Source organism: Channa argus, chromosome 1 (assembly GCF_033026475.1).
Source record: "Channa argus isolate prfri chromosome 1, Channa argus male v1.0, whole genome shotgun sequence".
Classification (NCBI taxonomy): domain Eukaryota; kingdom Metazoa; phylum Chordata; class Actinopteri; order Anabantiformes; family Channidae; genus Channa; species Channa argus.
The window spans coordinates 4,042,851-4,065,751 of record NC_090197.1 but is presented as its reverse complement, the minus strand read 5'-3'; the positions used below and the strand labels follow the sequence as shown (position 1 = coordinate 4,065,751).

At 40.3% G+C, this 22,901-nt stretch overlaps 1 protein-coding gene, 1 long non-coding RNA gene, 1 pseudogene and 2 gene segments (V, D, J or C); 3 read left to right on the top strand and 2 right to left on the bottom strand.

Annotated features, from left to right (window-relative positions):
- The window catches only part of LOC137132416 (immunoglobulin lambda-1 light chain-like), a 117,230-nt gene that overhangs the window by 86,731 nt on the left and 7,598 nt on the right, over positions 1 to 22,901 (top strand). Inside the window, exons 1-2 of one of the 5 annotated variants that reach the window (XM_067515027.1) lie at positions 11,646 to 11,795; positions 11,903 to 12,214. The exons of 1 other annotated variant lie outside the window; for it this stretch is intronic. In XM_067515027.1, coding sequence (XP_067371128.1) covers positions 11,705 to 11,795; positions 11,903 to 12,214 — 403 coding nt within the window. In that variant the 5' untranslated portion in view covers positions 11,646 to 11,704. Of the gene's footprint in view, positions 1 to 11,645; positions 11,796 to 11,902; positions 12,219 to 14,569; positions 14,745 to 14,851; positions 15,168 to 22,901 lie in introns of those variants that run through there. 3 more of the 5 variants (XM_067514935.1, XM_067515218.1, XM_067515120.1) reach the window with 3 other exon arrangements.
- On the bottom strand, positions 1,362 to 8,449 carry LOC137132882 (Ig kappa chain V-III region MOPC 63-like). The segment is given in 4 exon segments: positions 1,362 to 1,811; positions 2,513 to 2,550; positions 7,957 to 8,275; positions 8,383 to 8,449. Coding segments are annotated over 4 exon segments (735 nt in total).
- LOC137101365 (immunoglobulin kappa light chain-like) lies at positions 8,472 to 11,393 on the top strand (annotated as a pseudogene).
- LOC137132764 (Ig kappa chain V-III region MOPC 63-like) lies at positions 16,400 to 20,953 on the bottom strand. The segment is given in 3 exon segments: positions 16,400 to 16,907; positions 17,500 to 17,537; positions 20,583 to 20,953. Coding segments are annotated over 3 exon segments (723 nt in total).
- Positions 18,276 to 18,701, top strand: LOC137134215 (uncharacterized). Its single transcript, XR_010915411.1, has 2 exons — positions 18,276 to 18,487; positions 18,595 to 18,701. It is a non-coding gene; the product is annotated as an uncharacterized lncRNA (long non-coding RNA).

The following is a 22,901-nucleotide window of genomic DNA, read 5'->3' as shown; positions in this document are numbered from 1 at the left end:
GACACCATCAGTGCTGAAAAGTACATAGAGGTTTTAGAGCAACACATGCTCACATCCAGACAACGTCTCTTTCAGTCGAGACCTTTCACCAATAGAAAACATTTGGCGCATCATAAAACAAAAAATCTGGCAACAAAAGCCCAGAACTGTTGAGCAGCTAGAATCCTGCATCAGACATGAATGGAAAAATATTCTTCTCCAAAACTCCAGCAACTGGTCTCCTCACTTCCCAGACATTTACAGACAAACATTAACATTTAATCATTTGGCAGACGTGTCTATCTGAAGTGACTTTAAGTGCGGAACAAAGAGATTTTGTTCAGTTCAGTTTATCAGTTCAGTTTCTGTTCAGTCTGACTGAGGGAGGTTTTTGTACGATGCTTTTTCACTGTGTGAACAGATGCTGACTGTTAATGTAGTGTTGAGTCACACAGTAGTAAATTGCAGCATCTTCAGTCTGGACTCCACTGATGGTCAGAGTGAAGTCAGAGTTTGATCCACTGCCTGAAAAACGATCTGGAATCCCTGATGCGCGTTTGCTAGATTCATAAATGAGCAGTTTTGGTTCTTTATTTTTCTGTTGGTACCAGGCTAAACGATGATTGTTGTTTGAAACATAAACATCCTGACTGGTTTTACAGTTGATCTTGACAGTTTCTCCCAGAGCAGAGCTCACTGCTCCAGGCTGAGTCACTGTGATCTGACCTCTGGACTCTGAGGACACAGAGACAAAAACAGAAAGCAGCATCATGGTTTTGTGGGCTTCATTTCAGAGGGACGGATGTTGATAGAGGAGAGGAGTTGGATTCTCTGGACTTTACCTGTGAAGCAGCAGCAGAGCAGAGTCCAGATGAGGACGGAGATCAGAGTCATGTTTTTGATGAGGAGGATTTCTGTGTCTTCTGTTGTCATGAAGGACAGCTGTCAGTCATCCAGTGTTCAACTCTCAGGACTATAAACTCTCCCAGAGCACTGGAGCATGGTGCTGCTGATGCAAAGTGATGCAAATATGTAAAGCAGCAAAAAAAGGAGCAGCAGTGGCAGCAGTAGCTCCCAGCATTCACACATTGCTTTAGAAAATTTACATAGATGTAGTTTAATAAAAACTAGATTAAAAACAATTTAAACCAATTTTACACATTAATACCTGTGAAAATCAGACTCAGCTTTTTTAAGTTTATCTACTGAAATGTTGTCAAGTTGACATTTCTAAGTGAGGTTCATTAAACCACGAACATAGAACATTTTCCAGTGTTGTAAACAATGTAATATTTGATGGGGACTGCAGGACCTTTTAAATCCCTTTTTAAAATGATTGTAGAGCAAAGTTAAGAATGTGTAACATGTGATGCATTAATGATGATCTCACGAATATTGCAGATGTAATAAAATCTTTATTCTTTTGGAATCACACAGTCATCAACATTAACACAAGAAACAAATACAGACGGAGAGAAACCAGCTGCAGAGTCCCAGTGAGTCAGGTCAGGACTGGGGACACTGGTCTCTCCTCAGTGTCTGCTTGAGTGAAGTCTGGGAGCCCTGGGTGGCCTCACAGGTCACAGAGTCCACCTTCCCCCACTGGTCTGCAGGGAGCCTCAGGGTGCTGCTCCAGCTGTAGCGTCCGTCCTTCTCCAGCACCACAGGGCTCCTGCTCTCCTCCCAGCTGATGCTGCTGGTGCTGTCCACCTTCCAGGACAGAGTCCAGTCTGAGGGGAAGCCCTTGTTGGCCAGACACATGAGCGTGGCCTTGCCCTTCTCTAGTTCCTCACTGGAGGGGGGCAGCACAGTCAGGGTGGGATGGGCATCACCTACAGTAGGAGACACCAATCAGCTTAGAGGACAGAGACCACACAATCAAACAGTTGAGACCTTGAGTTTCTGTCAGATGTTTTTTCTGCTCCACCAGTCACTGACTCACACATTGTTTCACTTCCCTTTGAAAAACCTCTCATGTAAATCAGCACAGACAGAATCATCAGACAGTTTGAGCTGAAATATGTCCAACCACACAGGAGACAAACATTTTTATCAGAAATCATCTAAAATCTTACCTGTTTTAGAAACACAATAAAATCAATAAACATTATTTGACATCAAGTGGTTTTGTTTTGGATTTCAGTGATCAAACTGTTCAAATGTATTAAAACAAACTCTGTCTCAAGAACGACATCAGTGATTTTGTACATTTTTAAATACACATCCTTCCCTTTTTTGGTTTTACATAAAGAAGGTTACAAAAAATGTTTCAACAGTGTTTTTAATGTGGTCATAAAAAAACAATCTCATAATAATCTAAATATGTCTTTGAGTCTACTGAAACATGTTTAAAATGAAAACAGAGCCTTTGATCAAAGACTGAATTTTCTGTTTTTTTTTTTACTAAATAACATTTTGGTTTTAATACACACTGTGTTAGCAAAAGTTATAATTTTATATAGAAATTCTATTTTTTGATCCACTAACTTTAACATATAAGAAATAAAAACATTTTATTATGTATTTCACTTACTTCCAACTTCCAGTCTGGTTCCTCCACCAAAAGTCCTCCACAGTGATACAAACTGACTGAGTCGTCGTACAAAAACCTCTGAATGTACAGAGACACGGCTCTCTGACTTTGGAACAAACAAATAACAAAATAGGGCTGTTTTTGGCAGGTTATTGTTTTAAAAAAAAAATTAAAAATAAGTACAAGACATTAAAATATTAACAATTTTAATTCCTTTAATTTTTGAATAAAAAAACTTTCATTAATTTTTGCAAAGGAAATGACACAATTTCAAACACAATATCTCTACAAAAATTAAGAAGATATCATAAAAGGAAAAAATCTTTTTTTTTTTTTGGGTGGAAGCTGCAGCTTGAACCTGTTGCAGAGATCGAGTCCAATGAATGTACAGAAACATGTTTGTCTACACATATATTTCACATATCTGCTTTAATAAACATTAATACAAAGTATTTATCACAGTTAGGGCAGAGGCGGACCCAAGAGAGGACACTGTGAGAGGGACTTGAGTAAGTCCATGTATGGGACTGGTAGAGGATCTAGCTGGAGAAGGGTGAAGGGAGCAGGCTCCAGCTAGAGACCCACGATGAAGGCTGGGCACCTTGAGAGGTGTGACTGAAGGCAGGAGAAGACTGTTGGAGTCCTCCAGTGGCCTCCGACGATGGCTGAAGCCCTCCTGGGGCTGGACTGGAGGTCTCGCAGGAGACCGGACCGGTGGCTGGCGACGATGGCTGAAGCCCTCCGGGGCCCGCACAGCAGGCCAGAGACTGAGGCAAGAGCCCTGGCGTGGAGATGGGGGTCTGGTAATCCAGAGGCAGGCAATAAACCCACCACCTGTGGACCAGGTGCTGGACCCCAAGGGATGTCGGCTGACCTAGGAACCGAGACTGCTACTGCGCCAGCCAGCTTTAAAACAGGAACTGGTAATGTGGTGGCCGCCCCTGGGGGAGGCCGACCCGGAGGCAGGAACTAAGACTGGACAAGTGGCATCCGATCTCGGCACCAGGACAGGAACTGGACAAGTAAGAACAGGAATTGGAGGAACAGGAACTGGAACTCCAAAGGCTGTGTCGACCCGATCTGGAAGCTGAACCGAAGTTGCAGCATCGACCTGTGCGAACTCTTCAGGACCGCTGGTAGCGTCAACCCACCGGGACAACAACAGGAGTGATACAAAGTAAACACAAATAAACACTAACAAAACGACTCAGGAATAAAAATAAGACACAGATGGGAAACATAAATTACTAAACCCGAATGAACACACGGGAAAAGACTAAGGAAACTAACAAACACAAACACACCAAACCTCAGACCAAAAGTTGCTTGGGACTAGAGCCCAATTCATGGGAGTCAGGATTACTCAGGTCAGGTAAAGCAAGAGTTCGGTGTGTTGGCAAGGGGGGAGATAAGGATCGGGCAGGGAACTGTGGGGAAAGCTGGACCTAAATAGTGAGGGGAACAGCTGCAAACAATGAGGGATAATGAAAGGTAAAGGAAAGGACTAGGAACAGGAAGCAGGGCTACAAAATAAAAGTCCAAAGGGAGGAAGTGTAACTGAGGGCCAGATCGTGACAGTAATGGGAACATCTTATAAGCATTCATTTGTTTCTTCATTACAGACATTTTTAAAACAAGGCTTGAGGCCAACTTAGGGGTCAGTATCTTGCCAAAGGCCATTTTGAGGTGAATAGGAGAAGCTGGAAACAATCTACTTTACCTCCCAATCCATAGCTGCCTGAAGTATCAGCCTGTGCGCAGATGACATCCTACTATATAATACAAAATTCTTATCTCTGCCTTTCTTATTATAATTTTATTCACACACACACACACACACACACACACACACACACACACACACACACACACACAGTGACAGTGAAGTAAACAGTCATCCTATCAGACAGAAATAAACGGGAAGCTAAAATCACATTCAGTTGTATGAATAAGTTAAGTTTCAATTCAACTTTATTTATATAGCGCCAATTCACAACAAAGTCATCTCAAGGCACTTAACAGAATAAAGTCAAGACTATAAAGATGTATAGAGAGAACCCAACAATTCCCCCTTGAACAAGCCCTAGGCAATAGTGGAGAGGAAAAACTCCCTTTAACGGAAGAAACCTCCAGCAAAACCAGGCTCAGGGTGGACGGACATCTGCCTCGACCGGTTGGGGTGAGTGGTAAGTTAAGAGAGAAAGAAAAGGGCAAAAACAAAACATCGGGCAGGTTGGTAGGACCAGTAGCTGCACACTGGAAAACACACAGCCCCAAAGTCAGGGACACCTGCAGAAAGGGACAGAGAGAGGGAGACAGAGAAGGACAAAGACAACGATGGGAGAAAACACACAGAGTAAATGTCATACAGTGGTGACAACTGTGGAGTGAGAGGAGAGGAGAGAGGGTCAAGAGGACGAAAAGAGCTCAGTGCATTGGGGGGTGGGTCCCCCAGCAGTCTAAGCGTATAGCAGCATAACTATAACTATGTGCTTTATTAAAGAGGAAGGTTTTAAGCCTAGACTTAAAAGTAGAGAGGGTTTCTGCTTCTCGAATCTGAACTGGGAGCTGGTTCCACAAGAGAGGAGCTTGATAGCTAAAGGCTCTGCCTCCCATTCTACTTTTGGAAATTCTGGGAACCACAAGTAGGCCTGCATTCTGAGAGCGAAGTGGTCTATTGGGATGATATGGTGCTATGAGGTCTTCTATATATGATGGAGCCTGACCATTCAGAGCTTTATATGTAAGAAGCAGGGTTTTAAATTCTATTCTAGATTTAATGGGAAGCCAATGGAGAGAAGTTAGTGAAGGTGAAATATGATCTCTCTTGCTAGTTCCAGTCAGCACTCTTGCTGCAGCATTTTGGATTAATTGCAGGCTCTTTAGGGAGTTACTGGGGCATCCTGAAAGTAGGGAATTACAGTAGTCCAACCTAGAAGTAACAAATGCATGGACCAGTTTTTCAGCATCACTTTGAGACAGGATGCAATTTTGGCAATGTTCCGTAGGTGGAAGAAGGCTAGAGATTTGTTTTATATGTGAGGTATAGGACAAATCCTGGTCAAAAATAACTCCAAGGTTCCTTGCAGTAGTACTGGAGGCCAGACTTATGCCATCTAGTGTAACAATATTGTTGGACATCATATCTCTGAGATTGTTGGGCCCAAATACTATGACTTCAGTTTTGTCTGAGTTTAGAAGTAAAACATTGTGGGTCATCCAGGCCTTTATGTCTTATAGGCTTGAAGCTTTATTAACTGATTTTTTTTCATCTGGTTCCATAGATAAATATAGCTGGGTATCATCAGCATAGCAGTGGAAATTTATGGAGTGTTTTCTAATAATGTTGCCTAAAGGAGACACATATAAAGTAAAAAGTATTGGTCCTAACACAGAGCCTTGTGGAACTTCATAGCTAACCTTTGTGTGCATGGAGGATTCATCATTAACATGAACAAATTGAAATCTATCAGATAGATAAGATTTAAACCAACCTAGTGCAGTTCCTGTAATTCCAATTTCATGTTCCATCAAATGCAGCACTAAGATCTAACAGAACAAATATAGAGATGAGTCCAGTATCTGAGGCCATGAGAAGATCGTTGGTGACTTTTACCAGTGCTGTTTCTGTACTATGATGAACTCTAAATCCTGACTGAAAGTCTTCATACAAATTATTCCTATGAAGGTGATCACATAATTGTTTTGCGACTACTTTTTCAATTATTTTAGAAATAAAGGGGAGATTAGATATTGGTCTGTAATTGGCTAAAACACCTTGGTCAAGACAGGGTTTTTTAAGTAATGGTTTAATTACAGCTACCTTATAGGCTTTCGGTACATAGCCTGTTTCTAAAGATAGATTTATGATATCTATGAATGAATTTATCTATTAAGGGTAAAGCTTCCTTGAGCAGCTTAGTTGGAATAGGGTCTAGCAGACAGGTTGTTGGTTTAGATGAGGTAATAATTGAAGTTAGCTCAGAGAGATCTATGGGTAAAAAGCAGTCTAACAGGGAGTGGGGCCTTATTGATGACTCTAGCACTGCTGTACATGAAGATCTATCTGTAATATTTGTGGGGAGGATCTGGTGAATTCTTTCTCTAATAGCTACAATTTTATTCATAAAGAAAGTCATGAAGTCATTGCTGCTCAGAGTTAAGGGAAAACTAGGCTCAACAGAACTATGGCTCTTAGTCAGCCTGGCTACAGTGCTGAACAGAAACCGGGGGTTGTTTTTGTTTTATTCTATTCATGATGAATAATATGCTGTTCTGGCATCACTGAGAGCTTTTTTGTAAATTTTTAAACTATTTTTCCAGGCTAAATGAGATTCTTCTAACTTTCTGGAACGCCACTTCCTTTCTAACTTTCGTGTTTCCTGTTTTAAGTTGCGTGTTTGTGAACTATACCATGGACATCGCCTCTGCTGGTTTACTGCCTTCTTTTTTAGAGGGGCAACACTATCGAGTATTGTACGTAGTGAGGCTGCAGAATTGTCAACAAGATAATCTACTTGTGCAGGAGTAACATTAAGGAGACTACTTTCCATTGTATTAACATATGGTGAAGCAAATGATGAAGAAATAATTTCTTTAAATTTGTTGACAGCTTTTTCACTTAAGCATCTGCTATAGTGGAATTTTTCCCTAACTGCTATATAGTCCGTTATTGTAAATTCAAATGTTATTAAAAAATGGTCAGACAGAAGAGAGTTGTGAGGAAATATTGTTAAATTATCCGTTTCAATTCCATACGTAAGGACAAGGTCTAACGTGTGACTAAAACAGTGAGTGGGTTTATTTACATTTTGGGAAAAACCAATTAAATCTAATAATGAATTAAACGCAGTGCTCAGACAGTTACTGTCAGCATCTACATGAATGTTAAAGTCACCCACTATAATGACTTTATCTGTACTAAGCACTAAATCATGACTATGACTTCAGTTTTGTCTGAGTTTAGAAGTAAAAAATTATGGGACATCCATTTTGAAGCAAATCAAAGTAATATTAGATTTTATAACACTGTCCAACAATTCCTGTACTTATCTTTGTATAGTTCCACATTTATAGTAATTATAGAAAATATATTATATAGAGTTTTCCTTTAGCAACCATGAAGACTTAATAAATACTTTAAATAACTGATTAAACTATTTAGGAATAACATCATCAGAGTGATCCAAGTAGATTTATGTATGTAGTGAAAGAGAACATGAAGTTAGTAGGTGTGAGATAGATCTAAGCATGTGATACGCTGTGGCGACCTCTGAAAGGAAACAGCTGAAAGCAAAAGAATATCATTAGAGTAATTAAAGTCCCTGTTGGAGTCAGTGTGATCATTTCCATAGAGCCACTTTGCATCAGCAGCACCATACTTCCAGTTCATGTTCAGTCTGACTGAGGGAGGTTTTTGTACGATGCTTTTTCACTGTGTGAACAACCACTGACTGTTAATTTCATGATAACTCTGACAGTAGTAAACTGCTGCATCTTCAGTCTGGACTCCACTGATGGTCAGAGTGAAGTCAGAGTTTGATCCACTGCCTGAAAAACGATCTGGAATCCCTGATGCTCGAGAAGTTGCCCAATACATTAGAAGCTTAGCACGTTCTCCATCTTTGTGTTGGTACCAGGCTAAAAGCTGATGGTTGTTCGAAACATGAACTTTCGGACTGGTTTTACATGTGATGGTTGTGGTTCCTCCCAGAGCAGAGCTCACTGCTCCAGGCTGAGTCACTGTGACCTGACCTCTGGACTCTGAGGACACAGAGACAAAAACAGAAAGCAGCATCATGGTTTTGTGGGCTTCATTTCAGAGGGACGGATGTTGATAGAGGAGAGGAGTTGGATTCTCTGGACTTTACCTGTGAAGCAGCAGCAGAGGAGAGTCCAGATGAGGACGGAGATCAGAGTCATGTTTTTGATGAGGAGGATTTCTGTGTCTTCTGTTGTCATGAAGGACAGCTGTCAGTCATCCAGTGTTCAACTCTCAGGACTATAAACTCTCCCAGAGCACTGGAGCATGGTGCTGCTGATGCAAAGTGGCTCTATGGAAATGATCACACTGACTCCAACAGGGAGTTGATTCACTCTTGACTTGATTTATCATTTCTCAGTTCTTGCTGATTCTCTGGGCTTTAGCTGTGATGAGGTGCTGTATATACCTAAAAGTCCAAACATAGATTTGTATGATGATGTTTTCTGCCTCTTTCAGGATCTGTCCAACCTTGGCCTTGGACTCTTGACATTGGTGCAGGACATGTAATGGGATGGTTCTACAATAGAAAAAACTGATGTCTTTTGTTATAGTCTTGGCTTGAGCACTCAAGTGTGGAAGTTCAAATGCAAAGGCTTATCAGCTTTGTCTGATCTCAGTATTTTTTTGGTATTGTCTAACAGCAGATGATCCCACACTGTAGTGACCCAGAGTCACTTCATGCTCACAGGTGCTTATCAAAGTGCTGAAAAGGGAAAAGGTTTCCACAAAAAGAGAAAAGGGCTGAGAGCAGTAGCCTGAGGGTGGAGAATGTTCTGCCCAGCAACAGAAGGTTAGAAACTAATGTGTGATGTATGAAGTTTAGAACTGAACTGGATGGAGACTTGAAAATCTGTTGATGTTCTTCTCTCTTTCAAGATGATCAAACCCTAAAAGACATCTTGGATATTGAAGCTTCTTTACTGATGACACAAAGACACTAAAATCAAAGACCCCATTTCTTTCACGTACACTTCCTCTTTAAAATTACTGAGGAAAACCATGAAAACAGACATTTCAGGAATAAAGATGTGTCACCATTTAATCCTGTAAATTACTTATTCTTGAATTTAAAAAGGAAAAAAACATGATAAAGAAACAAGATAAAGAATACATGTTATATTATATTGGGACGACTGTGACTTAGTTGTCCACCAAGCCCACGGTTGTTGGTTTGATTCCTGTTTGATTCATGTCAGAGTTTCCTTGAACAAGACACAGAACTTCAACTCTGACATTGAAACAAACTCAACAACTCTGGTAAATGTTTGTAAAATTTTGTTAGTGGCAGTGAAATCGACCAACATGATGTCACGCATTTCCTGAATTTCTTTAATTTATATTTTAAATACTGTATAGTATATTTCAATAAATTAGTGTTAATGCTCTAAGTATCATTCAATTTAAAATATATTTTTAATATAAATAGAGCCACAGAAATAAATCTTTAAAATAATAAATTCATGAATCCTTTGATAACCAGCATAATCAGAATAATCCAAGTCCCTGTTGGAGTCAGAATGTGTTTAATTGGAACCGTTTAGCCTGGTACCAACGGAAAAATCAAGAACCAAAACTGCTCATTTATTAATCTACAACTTGAGCATCAGGGATTCCTGTTCATTTTTCAGGCAGTGGATCAAACTCTGACTTCACTCTGACCATTAGTAAAAACAGTCTAATTTTGTTGAGTTTGTTTGTTCCAAAGTCAGAGAGTCGTGTCTCTGTACAGTCAGAGGTTTTTGTATGACGACTTAGTCACTTTGTATCACTGTGGTGGAGTTTTGGTGGAGGAACCAGACTGGATGTTGGAAGTAAGTCAAACTCATAATTGAATGTTTTAATTTCTTATATATTGAAGTTAGTAGCTGAAAACATTGTCGACTTTCCATATTAAATTATAACTTTTGCTATAACATTTTTCCATCTAATAATGAAGTTTTAACTTGAAAACTTGTATGTTTAGTTCAGTTGGACAAAGACACAGAGCCGTGTCTCTGAACAGTCAGAGGTTGTTGTCTTGTATCTATTATAAACATGTTCAGTGGAGAAACCAGACTGGAAGTTAAAAATATTTTAAAGAATATTGTAATGTTTAAAATTCAGTCTTTGATTAAATTATCAATTTTCATTTTAAATACTTTTAATGTTGTTTTTCTCGTGAAGGACAAAGATTTTCTTTTCATGACTTTCTTGTCATGTAGCTTGTGCAGCCTACAGAAAGTTACATTTTAATAACATGTTTTCATTATTTCTCAGATTGGTTATATATTTTGATCTCTGTAATGATTATTTAAATATCTTTCATAACCTTCTTTATGTAAAATCAAAAAAAGGACAGATGTGTATTTGAAAATTTACAAAATCACTGATCTTGTTCTTGAGACAGAGTTTGTTTCTAAAACAGGTATAATTTTAGATTATTTCAAATAAAAAACGTTTGTCTCCTGTGTAGTTGGACATGTTTGAGCTCAAACTGTCTGATGATTCTGTCTGTGCGGATTTACATGAGAGGTTTTTCAAAGGGAAGTGAAACAATGTGTGAGTCAGTGACTGTTGGAGCAGAAAAACCATTTGACAGAAACTCAAGGTCTCAACAGTTTGATTGACAGCTGTGTGGTCTCTGTCCTCTAAGCTGATTGGTGTCTCCTACTGTAGGTGATGCCCATCCCACCCTGACTGTGCTGCCCCCCTCCAGTGAGGAACTAGAGAAGGGCAAGGCCACGCTCATGTGTCTGGCCAACAAGGGCTTCCCCTCAGACTGGACTCTGTCCTGGAAGGTGGACGGCAGCAGCAGCGGCAGCAGCTGGGAGGAGACCAGGAGTCCCGGGGTGATGGTTAAGGACGGACGCTACAGCTGGAGCAGCACCCTGAGGATCCCTGCAGACCAGTGGGGGAAGGTGGACTCTGTGACCTGTGAGGCCACCCAGGGCTCCCAGACTTCACTCAAGCAGACACTGAGGAGAGACCAGTGTCCCCAGTCCTGACCTGACTCACTGGGACTCTGCAGCTGGTTTCTCTCCGTCTGTATTTGTTTCTTGTGTTAATGTTGATGACTGTGTGATTCCAAAAGAATAAAGATTTTATTACATCTGCAATATTCGTGAGATCATCATTAATGCATCACATGTTACACATTCTTAACTTTGCTCTACAATCATTTTAAAAAGGGATTTAAAAGGTCTTGCAGTCCCCATCAAATATACAAAATAAATGTGCGAAAAAATTGGTTTTATTAGTTTATTAAATTACATCTATCTAAATCTTATTTAGAAATGTGTGACTGCTGGGAGCTACTGCTGCCACAGCTGCACCTTTTGTTGCTGCTTCATAAATTTGCATGACTTTGCATCAGCAGCACCATGCTCCAGTGCTCTGGGAGAGTTTATAGTCCTGAGAGTTGAACACTGGATGACTGACAGCTGTCCTTCATGACAACAGAAGACACAGAAATCCTCCTCATCAAAAACATGACTCTGATCTCCGTCCTCATCTGGACTCTCCTCTGCTGCTGCTTCACAGGTAAAGTCCAGAGAATCCAACTCCTCTCCTCTATCAACATCCGTCCCTCTGAAATGAAGCCCACAAAACCATGATGCTGCTTTCTGTTTTTGTCTCTGTGTCCTCAGAGTCCAGAGGTCAGGTCACAGTGACTCAGCCTGGAACATTGAGCTCTGCTCTAGGAGGAACTGTCAAGATCAACTGTAAAACAAGTCAGGATGTGTTCAATTCTGACTCTGTGGAATGGTATCAACATAAACCACGTGGATCTCCTAAACTGTTGATTTACTGGTCGAATCGCAGACCATCAGGGATTCCAGATCGTTTTTCAGGCAGTGGATCAAAGTCTTACTTTACTCTGACCATCAGTGGAGTCCAGGCTGAAGATACAGCAGTTTACTATTGTCTGGGTCGACACGAAATAAACAGTCAGCATCTGTTCACACAGTGAAAAAGCATCGTACAAAAACCTCCCTCAGTCAGACTGAACAGAAACTGAACTGATGTTGCAGCTGGAAGCTACTGCAGAGACTGATACAGTTCACTGAATGTACACAAACACCACTTCATGGTTAAAGTCTGTACACATCATTCACTGTGTCTCTTAAGAAAAACATGAATACAAAGCAAAAAGCAACTTTTTTACATTCAATTGTTTTCTTCTATTAAGTGTATATTTTTCTTACAACGGTCTAGAGCAACTTGGGGCTTAGCATCAAAGAACATTTCGAGGTGGAGGATCTGGAACAGAAGGAGCTGGAAGTTGAACCACTGACCTTGTGAATAGTGAACAATCTCCTCAACGTCCCAATCCAAAACTTCCAAAAATATCAGCTTGTATGCTGACGACATTCTACTTTAAATAAAAACTTCTTATCTTCCCTTCTTTACTTTTTATTTCTATCTGATTAGAAGGTAAATCCCATCCCTCTAACAATAAATGATATAATAAATAAATGTAATAAATGTATTCATCCATATGCATTGTCCCGATGCATTGTCTCAAATGAACTAATTTTCTTGATTTCGTCCACCTTTTTGAATGTACAGGACATCTTTGACATTGTTTGGATCCACATTTAACCAAACTGAGATACTGTAATATAGATACAAATCAAATATTTCCCCAACATAAAAGAAGGAAAACCATTGAAAATCCTTTTGAATTTCATGATAAAGTGAAGAGGACAGTTCCAGTTGAGTGACTGTGTGTGTTTCCATATGTGTCCTCCCTCTGTCTCACAGCTGTTAAGGGACCAGTGTTGATCAGGGTCTGTCCAGGCCTTTCAGAGCCACTGACACGCCGGCAGCACAATGATGATGTCTCTGAGTCTTTTAATAAATCAATTTTTTTAATGGAGAATCGCTGAAATAAGCAGCATTGACCTTCCATTTCCATGTTCTGTTTGGATGCTGATCACCTTTCTCCAAGCTGGATTTATCTCAATAACCTTTCTCCTCTTTTTCATGGTTTGCAGGTTCATCAGGACAAATCACCCTGACTCAATTAACAAATTGTGAAAGTGTTCTTCTCTTTTCTCTGGGCTGGTGAGAGCTGCTTTTATAGCAGCTTTCTACTCCAGGTAACAATCCAACATGCACAAGGTATTGTGCAATCACGTGGTGACGTCTTTGATTAACTTGTTTGCTGGCAGTTGTAGCGACTTCTGCTTGGATATGAACATTGCAGCAGTGTTTTAACTCGTGCAGTACATCGAGGCCAGTCTAGCTAACAAGGGTTATCGTTGACTCAAAGAACTTAATACGCAGCTCAATCCTCTTTTGCAGACAACCACATCATTATTACCATGTTATTATTCACAATACTCCAAAGAAACAGCAGTCCTCACAGTTTTAGAATCCCTGGTCAGTCTTCTGTCTTAATCCTACTCGATCTATCTGCAGCCTTTGACACTGAACCATCAGACCCTCCTGTCTGGACTCTCTCACTTGGGCATCTCTGGATCAGCTCTATCCTGGCTTCGGTCTTCAAGGTATCTTGGCAGGGACATGTTTCTGATTCTCATAGCCTCTCTACCGGTGTGCTGCATCATCATCAGCATCAACATTGGATCAACAGTGACTGGCCCCACTTAGTCAGCCAGAAATCCGGGGGTCATCATCGATAACCAACAGACCACATTTACTCAGTCTTTAATAGCTGCCCTCTACAGCATCAAAAAGATCCGACCCTATCTCTCGGAAACAATAAACCCAACTCTTGTGAAGAACCATGAAAACAGGCGGTTGTAGGAATAAAGCTTTATCACCATTTAATCCTGTAAATGACTTATTCTTGAATTTAAAAAGGAGAAAACATGAAAACCCTGCAAATTATAAAGATAATGAATAAATGCTATGTTTGGGGAACTGTGACTCAGGATATAAAGCAGTCGTCCACCAAGCCCAGTGTTATTGGTTCGATTCCCGGCTCCTCCTGTAACATGTCAAAGATTTCATTAGCAAGACAATGAACCCCAACTTAGACCCCAACATAACTTTGACATTGAAAGAAACTTAAAATTTTGTTAGTGGATGTGAAAGTGACCATCAACATAATATCACAAATTTCCTAAATATTTTATTATTTAATTGACTGTATGGCATAATGTTATGTTAGTTAAATTCGTGTTAATACTTCAAACACTATTTTAATCCAAAGAACATGATTTTGTTACTATGTCTACGGAAATAAAACTAAAAACATCTTCCTAAATCTTCCTAATCAATAGATTGAGTGAATCAATTCCGTGGTATCCGTTGGAGTCAGTGTGATCATTTCCATAGAGCCACTTTGCATCAGCAGCACCATGCTCCAGTGCTCTGGGAGAGTTTATAGTCCTGAGAGTTGAACACTGGATGACTGACAGCTGTCCTTCATGACAACAGAAGACACAGAAATCCTCCTCATCAAAAACATGACTCTGATCTCCGTCCTCATCTGGACTCTCCTCTGCTGCTGCTTCCCAGGTAAAGTCCAGAGAATCCAACTCCTCTCCTCTATCAACATCCGTCCCTCTGAAATGAAGCCCACAAAACCATGATGCTGCTTTCTGTTTTTGTCTCTGTGTCCTCAGAGTCCAGAGGTCAGGTCACAGTGACTCAGCCTGGAGCAGTGAGCTCTGCTCTGGGAGGAACCACAACCATCAACTGTAGAACCAGTCAGAATGTGTTTAATGGGAACCATTTAGCCTGGTACCAACAGAAAGATGGAGAACGTCCTAAACTGCTCTTTTATTATGTTAACAGCCGAGTGCCAGGGACTCCAAGTCGTTTTACAGATGGTGGATCAAACTCTGACTTCACTCTGACCATCAGTGGAGTCCAGACTGAAGATGCAGCAGTTTACTACTGTCTGAGTGAATATTACATCAACAGTCAGTGGTTGTTCACACAGTAAAAAAGCATCGAACAAAAACCTCCCTCAGTCAGACTGAACAGAAACTGAACTGATGCTGCAGCTGGAAGCTACTGCAGAGACTGATACAGTTCGCTGAGGACACACACACACACACACACACACACACGAAGATCTATCCATGTTAGGACATCCATTGACATACCATTCTTACCTCCTTACACTAACTTCAACCATAAAAACATGATCTTTGCATTACAGCCACATTATTATTGAATATTAACACAGTAACAATGAGCTGAGATGAATCAGCTCCGATAGAACTGTGTTGATTATTGCTGCAAAAACAGGTGGTTTTTGGTGAATAAGTGAAATTCTAAAAAGATTAAAGGACGGCTTCAGTGATTCTGAATGTGCTTCTCTGGTTCGAGTTTGGATAGTACATGTACATAAATGTGATTAAACGTCCCTCTGACTTCACTATATCAAAATATTTCTCTACTTGTAGCTGGAAAAAAAAGGAACCTTCATTTTATATAATGTCATCTCATTATTATCAAGTTTGTAATTGTGGTCAACCTGCTTCAGAGTCCAGACATCACCCTGTGATTTCATCTTTAAGAGTTCAGATGATGTCATCTGGAGGTGTTTTTTTAGCCAGAAGCAGAGAAATATCTTGATATAGTGAAGTCAGAGGGAAGTTTAAAAGCATTAATGTTCATTTACACCCTGAACTAAAGCTTTTAGTAGAAGCTCAACTAAGAAGACTGGTCACCCGCCTCGTGTCATCATCACACTAAAGCTCCACTCCACTTCCAGCACTGTCAGGGGGATTTCAACTCGACCCACCACAGAGAGAAAACATATTTAGAGAAATATGAATTGACATCAACTTTTCTATTTTTCTATCTTCTTCTTTAAAATAGACTTATACTTCTCTCTCTTCATTTGTTATTTGGAATTTTTCCCCTTCAGTACTTTACAAAATACAAATTTTTTTATTAATTATGTTGGCTAAATATTAACTATCAAGTGGTTTGAGAGGACTAAACCTGTGACTTACTATAAATAAAATAAATAAAATATAATCAGCTTCATTGTAGTGGAAGTGAATTTGGGACTGACGTTACTCTGAACCATCATCAGTAGAGTTTAACCTGAAAACTCAGGGGATCTAAATATCACACAGTTAAATATAATTATTACGTTTATTTCATGCCATTTAGAAAATATCATCTGTAATTAAAACTCCAAATGGATGCAGAGATAATTTTAAGAACAGATCTTTATTGTTTGAAAATACTGATCAAAATCAGAAAAAAGGCAAATGTGACTGAGATAATCAGAAAAGAAGGAGAAGAAAGACCAAGTTACAGAGAGCAGAATGGGAGCAGTAAGAGTAAGAGCAGGGAGAGTGAAACCAGCTGCAGGTCCCAGTGATTCAGGTCAGGACTGGGGACACTGGTCTCTCCTCAGTGTCTGCTTGAGTGAAGTCTGGGAGCCCTGGGTGGCCTCACAGGTCACAGAGTCCACCTTCCCCCACTGGTCTGCAGGGAGCCTCAGGGTGCTGCTCCAGCTGTAGCGTCCGTCCTTCTCCAGCACCACAGGGCTCCTGCTCTCCTCCCAGCTGATGCTGCTGCTGCTGTCCACCTTCCAGGACAGACTCCAGTCTGTGGGGTAGCCCTTGTTGGCCAGACACATGAGCGTGGCCTTGCCCTGATCCAGTTCTTTGCTGGAGGGGGGCAGCACAGTCAGGGTGGGCTCAACTCGACCCACTGCAGAGAGAAAATATATTTAGAGAAACTGGTCTTCAGTTTGACTTCCTCTCTGACTCCAGTAACCATGGCAACAGACAGGGATCACTGCTGAACCGTGACAACAGACAGGTTTCAGTACAAAAGATAAAAGGGAAGTGTGACGACGTATTAACGCTAATGTAGAACCTAATGATATTTAGTTATTAAACATAAGATTATTGTAAAATGAAACAAAACATTTAAACAGGTTTAAATTAAACAGCTTTACTGTACATAGTTCTATCTTAAAGGTTTCTGATCTTATCTAAGACAGAACAGATGCAGATTCTGGATGTTTGCTTTGTCCATTTAAAATGAGCAATGCGAACCATTAATTTGTATTAAATTCAAAGTAAACATCCTCCGTTCTACAGCATATTGTTTAAATGTAAAAGTGACATTTTAGCAAATCAAAAACTGAGGGATAAAAAAAATTCCAAACGAAAACTTCAAACAAAAAAAGAGATTGAAAATAACTAAGCCAGAACTTGAAAAACGTAAAAGTTTTCAAACTATTTTTTGTCAGTGGGAAACTAAACGTTTACAACATGGAAGAATAAAAAGTACTTACAGTTAACATCCAGTCTGGTTCCTCCACCGAACGTGTACCACAGTGATACAAACTCACTGAGTCGTCTTACAAAAACCTCTGACTGTACAGAGACACGGCTCTCTGACTTTTGGATTAAAACAAACTGGGCAAATTTAGTTTGGTTGCACAAGTGTCTCTAAAATATAGGAATGTATCACTTCATCAAATACACTGCTGCTCATAAAGTTAAAGTAAAATATTGAAATTATTGTGAATATGTATTTTATTCTTGATAGATAAAGCGTATTTCTCGACCAATCTCTTCCAAACATATCAACATGAAAATTAAATCCCAATTAACCTTTGCACAAAAGAGGAATGTGTCTAAAAACAAAATTATTCCAACCTAATGGGCAACAATGTACAATATATATTAATTTTCAAATGCATAGTAAGTGTTTAATCAATTGATATAAAGGGAAAAAAATGTTTTGACAAAAAGTACAAAATAGTAAAACTGATTGATCCATTGATTAGCAGCCTTATCAGAGTGATCCATGATCTACTTAAAAGGTGTAAAGAGGCTGTGTGCTGCATGTATGCAGATGATACAATCACTGAAAGAGGCAGATTCTCAGTGTCTCCCAGTGGCTGCACAACAACCAGCTCATTTTCATTCCCGACGTGTCAAAAGGTGTTGCTTTGTCCATTAACATACTATTACAGTATATTATTTGGGAAGATAAATTTGAAATGATACATTCCTAATTAATACTGTAATTCATCAATTGCCAACGTGATCAGAATCAAGTCCCTGTTGGAGTCAGTGTGATCATTTCCATAGAGCCACTTTGCATCAGCAGCACCATGCTCCAGTGCTCTGGGAGAGTTTATAGTCCTGAGAGTTGAACACTGGATGACTGACAGCTGTCCTTCATGACAACAGAAGACACAGAAATCCTCCTCATCAAAAACATGACTCTGATCTCCGTCATCATCTGGACTCTCCTCTGCTGCTGCTTCACAGGTAAAGTCCAGAGAATCCAACTCCTTTCTTCTATCAACATCCGTCCCTCTGAAATGAAGCCCACAAAACCATGATGCTGCTTTCTGTTTTTGTCTCTGTGTCCTCAGAGTCCAGAGGTCAGGTCACAGTGACTCAGCCTGGAGCAGTGAGCTCTGCTCTGGGAGGAACCACAACCATCAACTGTAAAACCAGTCAGAATGTTGATAGTGGGAACCGTTTAGCCTGGTACCAACAGAAAGATGGAGAACGTCCCAAACAAATAATTTATGACACTAGCTCTCGAGACTCAGGGATTCCAGATCGTTTTTCAGGCAGTGGATCAAACTCTGACTTCACTCTGACCATCAGTGGAGTCCAGACTGAAGATGCAGCAGTTTATTACTGTCAGAGTGGCCACGACATCAATAGCAAATCTGTGTTCACACAGTGAAAAACCATCATACAAAAACCTCCCTCAGTCAGACTGAACATATGCTGCAGCTGGAAGCTAATGCAGAGACTGATACAGTTCACTGAGGACACACACACACAAATAAACATGTATCGTTAAATGTTCAAAAATGATCTTATCACAATTGGAAATCAGCAGGACCCAAAAGGAGGAGAACACAGAGGAGTGGGAGGCAATGATAATTTATTAAGAGAGAATGAGTAATGGATGGGGTAGCCGGGGTGGTGATTCGGGGCAGGAGTGAGTGGAGGAGGAGGAGGTGGCCAGGAAGCGGTAGAGCAATCTGAGGGAGAAGAGGAGACAGAGGTGAGCAAAACCATCTACGACACAGGAAAATATTGAGGCATAACTAGAATCTTACTTCGCCAGAGAGCAGAGCGGTGGTGGTGATGTGGAGCCCAAAAGGTGCGGGACAACTAAGGGCGGCCAGGAAAAAACCCAGGGAGAAAAATTCAGCAGGAATCTAATTAAGTAACAACTAAACAGACAAAGTATCAACAAAACACAACTTTTTATCTTCTGGCTTGCACAAAACTCCTCTTCTAAGAATAATCCACGGTGCTTAAGTCAAAACTCAAAATGTAAAGTCACTTACTGCTCTGAAAACCAGCAGGACTGGTTCTCTGAGTATCAACAGGACAAAAACAAACGTACTCGGATAGAAAAAACACAAAAAATCCTCAAAGGTATAGGCCGAGCAGGTCAACAGAGAAATAATTTACACATAGAAACCTTAGGTAGACACGGAGACTGGTCACTCGGGGAAAGAGGAAGATAATCTGGCAGAGTACAACAGGTGACCAGGGCTTAAGAAAGGGCGGTAACAGGTGTAGGGAACCTAGGCTGATAGGCAGCACAGTGGGGAGGGAAGAGACGGTGATGCTCACCAGGACAACACGGAGCGGAGTCACGGTCATCTGAGCATCTAACACTTCAGTCATTTGGTGAATCGTTATAATCACATATTCCTAAAGAGGTAATGTGGCTGATGAGACAAAATTATAGAATTTTCAACTACCTGTTGTTTCAGAAAAATATATAGATAAAAAACTGCATCATAAACGTGATAAACACAGCCTCAAATCCTTCAGGTTTCACAAAATATACAGAGCCTCCTGAATAAATAACAGTTTTAACATCAATTGGAATCATAAAAATGCAAAGATAATTCTGATTCTGATTTGTTCATGTACATTATGCAATAACAGATGTTCTCTGACCTGCAACTGAAAAGCAACAGTTGACAAAACTTTTCTTTTCATTTGCCACTTTGTGTTGTGGAGTGTGGCTGTATTAGTGTATGACTGTTTCTGATGCTGATCTTTGTCTCTATTTTTTTTAAACTATATATGTACTTGTGAAATCTGTGATTAACTTTGAGGTAACAGACTAAGTTTTGTCTCATTAAATTAGCCATGTTCCCTCCTTGAGAATATGTGTGTATGAATGGAGGGTTAGAGGCTGAGATGGAGATTTCCACCAAGATCATTTTTTTAACTTGTAAAGATACATGATATATGTGTGTGTGTGTGTGTGCGCGCGCGCGCACGCAGGTGTGTGTGTCTTCAGTGAACTGTATAATTTCAGTTTCTGTTCAGTCTGACTGAGGGAGGTTTTTGTACGATGCTTTTTCACTGTGTGAACACATGTTGACTGTTGAAAACATGATAACACTGACAGTAGTAAACTGCTGCATCTTCAGTCTGGACTCCACTGATGGTCAGAGTGAAGTCAGAGTTTGATCCACTGCCTGAAAAACGATCTGGAATCCCTGATGCTCGAGAAGTTGCCCAATACATTAGAAGCTTAGCACGTTCTCCATCTTTGTGTTGGTACCAGGCTAAAAGCTGATGGTTGTTCGAAACATGAACTTTCGGACTGGTTTTACATGTGATGGTTGTGGTTCCTCCCAGAGCAGAGCTCACTGCTCCAGGCTGAGTCACTGTGACCTGACCTCTGGACTCTGAGGACACAGAGACAAAAACAGAAAGCAGCATCATGGTTTTGTGGGCTTCATTTCAGAGGGACGGATGTTGATAGAGGAGAGGAGTTGGATTCTCTGGACTTTACCTGTGAAGCAGCAGCAGAGGAGAGTCCAGATGAGGACGGAGATCAGAGTCATGTTTTTGATGAGGAGGATTTCTGTGTCTTCTGTTGTCATGAAGGACAGCTGTCAGTCATCCAGTGTTCAACTCTCAGGACTATAAACTCTCCCAGAGCACTGGAGCATGGTGCTGCTGATGCAAAGTGGCTCTATGGAAATGATCACACTGACTCCAACAGGGACTTGGATCATTCTGATTATGTTATTCGTAAATAGTTTAATCCGTTATTTAAAGTATTTATTTGGAATGTGTTCATGGTCGCTGAAGGAAAACTGAATATAATATATTTTCTATATTTACAATAAATGTAGAACTATACTAATATATGTATAGGAATTGTTTTAGAAACTAATATTACTTTGATTTACTTAAAAAACATTTTGTGGATGTCTGATTCTTTAAAGATGAATACCGGTTCAGATTATAATACAAATAGATAGTGATAATGACACAAAGAAACTGAGAAGACAGAGCCTTTTTTTTAGATATTCACCACATTATACATCTGTTAGATCATAGTGGTGCATTTGATACCATTGATCACAACATTTCATTACAGAGACTGGAACATGAAATTGGAATTATAGGAACTGCACTAGGTTGGTTTAAATCTTATCTATCTGATAGATTTCAATTTGTTCATGTTACTGATGAATCCTCCATGCACACAAAGGTTAGCTATGGAGTTCCACAAGGCTCTGTGTTAGGACCAATACTTTTTACTTTATATATGTCTCCTTTAGGCAACAATATTAGAAAACACTCCATAAATTTCCACTGCTATGCTGATGATACCCAGCTATATTTATCTATGGAATCAGATGGAAAAAAATCAGTTAATCAAGCTTCAAGCCTACAAAACATAAAGGCCTGGATGTCCCACACTTTTTTACTTCTAAACTCAGACAAAACTGTAGTCGTAGTATTTGGGCCCAAAACTCTCAGAAATATTCTGTCCAGCCATATTGTTACTCTAGATGGCATAAGTCTGGCCTCCAGTACTACTGCAAGGAACCTTGGAATTATTTTTGACCAGGATTTGTCCTTTAACTCACATATAAAACAAATCTCTAGAACAGCCTTCTTCCACCTACGGAACATTAAAATTAGGAGCATACTGTCTCAAAGTGATGTCGAAAAACTGGTCCATGCATTTGTTACTTCTAGGTTGGACTACTCCAAGTAGATGCCAGTAGACCACTTCGATCTCAGAACGCAGGCCTACTTGTGGTTCCCAGAATTTCCAAAGGTAGAATGGGAGGTAGAGCCTTTAGCTATCAAGCTCCTCTCCTGTGGAACCAGCTCCCAGTTCAGATTCGGGAAGCAGACACCCTCTCTACTTTTAAGTCTAGGACTAAAACCTTCGTCTTTGATAAAGCTTACAGTTAGTTATAGTTGCTATAGGCTTAGACTGCTGGGGGACCCACCTCCTCCTGTCACTCACTCCTCTCCTTTCATCCCACAATTGTCACCACTGTATGACATTAACTCTGTGTGTTTTCTACTGTTGTAGGCTTTGTCCCTATCTGTCTCCCTCTCTCTGTCCCTTTCTGCAGGTGTCCCCGGCTTTGGAGCTGTGTGTCTTCCAGTGTGCAGCTACTGGTCCTACCAACCTACCCAATATTTTGTTGTTGCTTTCGTTGCTCTTTTTCTTTTCTCTCTCCACTTTCAACTCACCCCAACTGGTCAAGGCAGATGGTTGCCCACCCTGAGCCTGGTTCTGCTGGAGGTTTCTCCCGGTAAAAGGACTTTTTATTCTCCACTGTTGCCTATTGCTTGCTCAAGGGGGAATTCTTGGGTTCTCTCTGTACATCTTTATAGTCTTGACTTTATTCTGTAAAGTGTGTTCAGATTACTT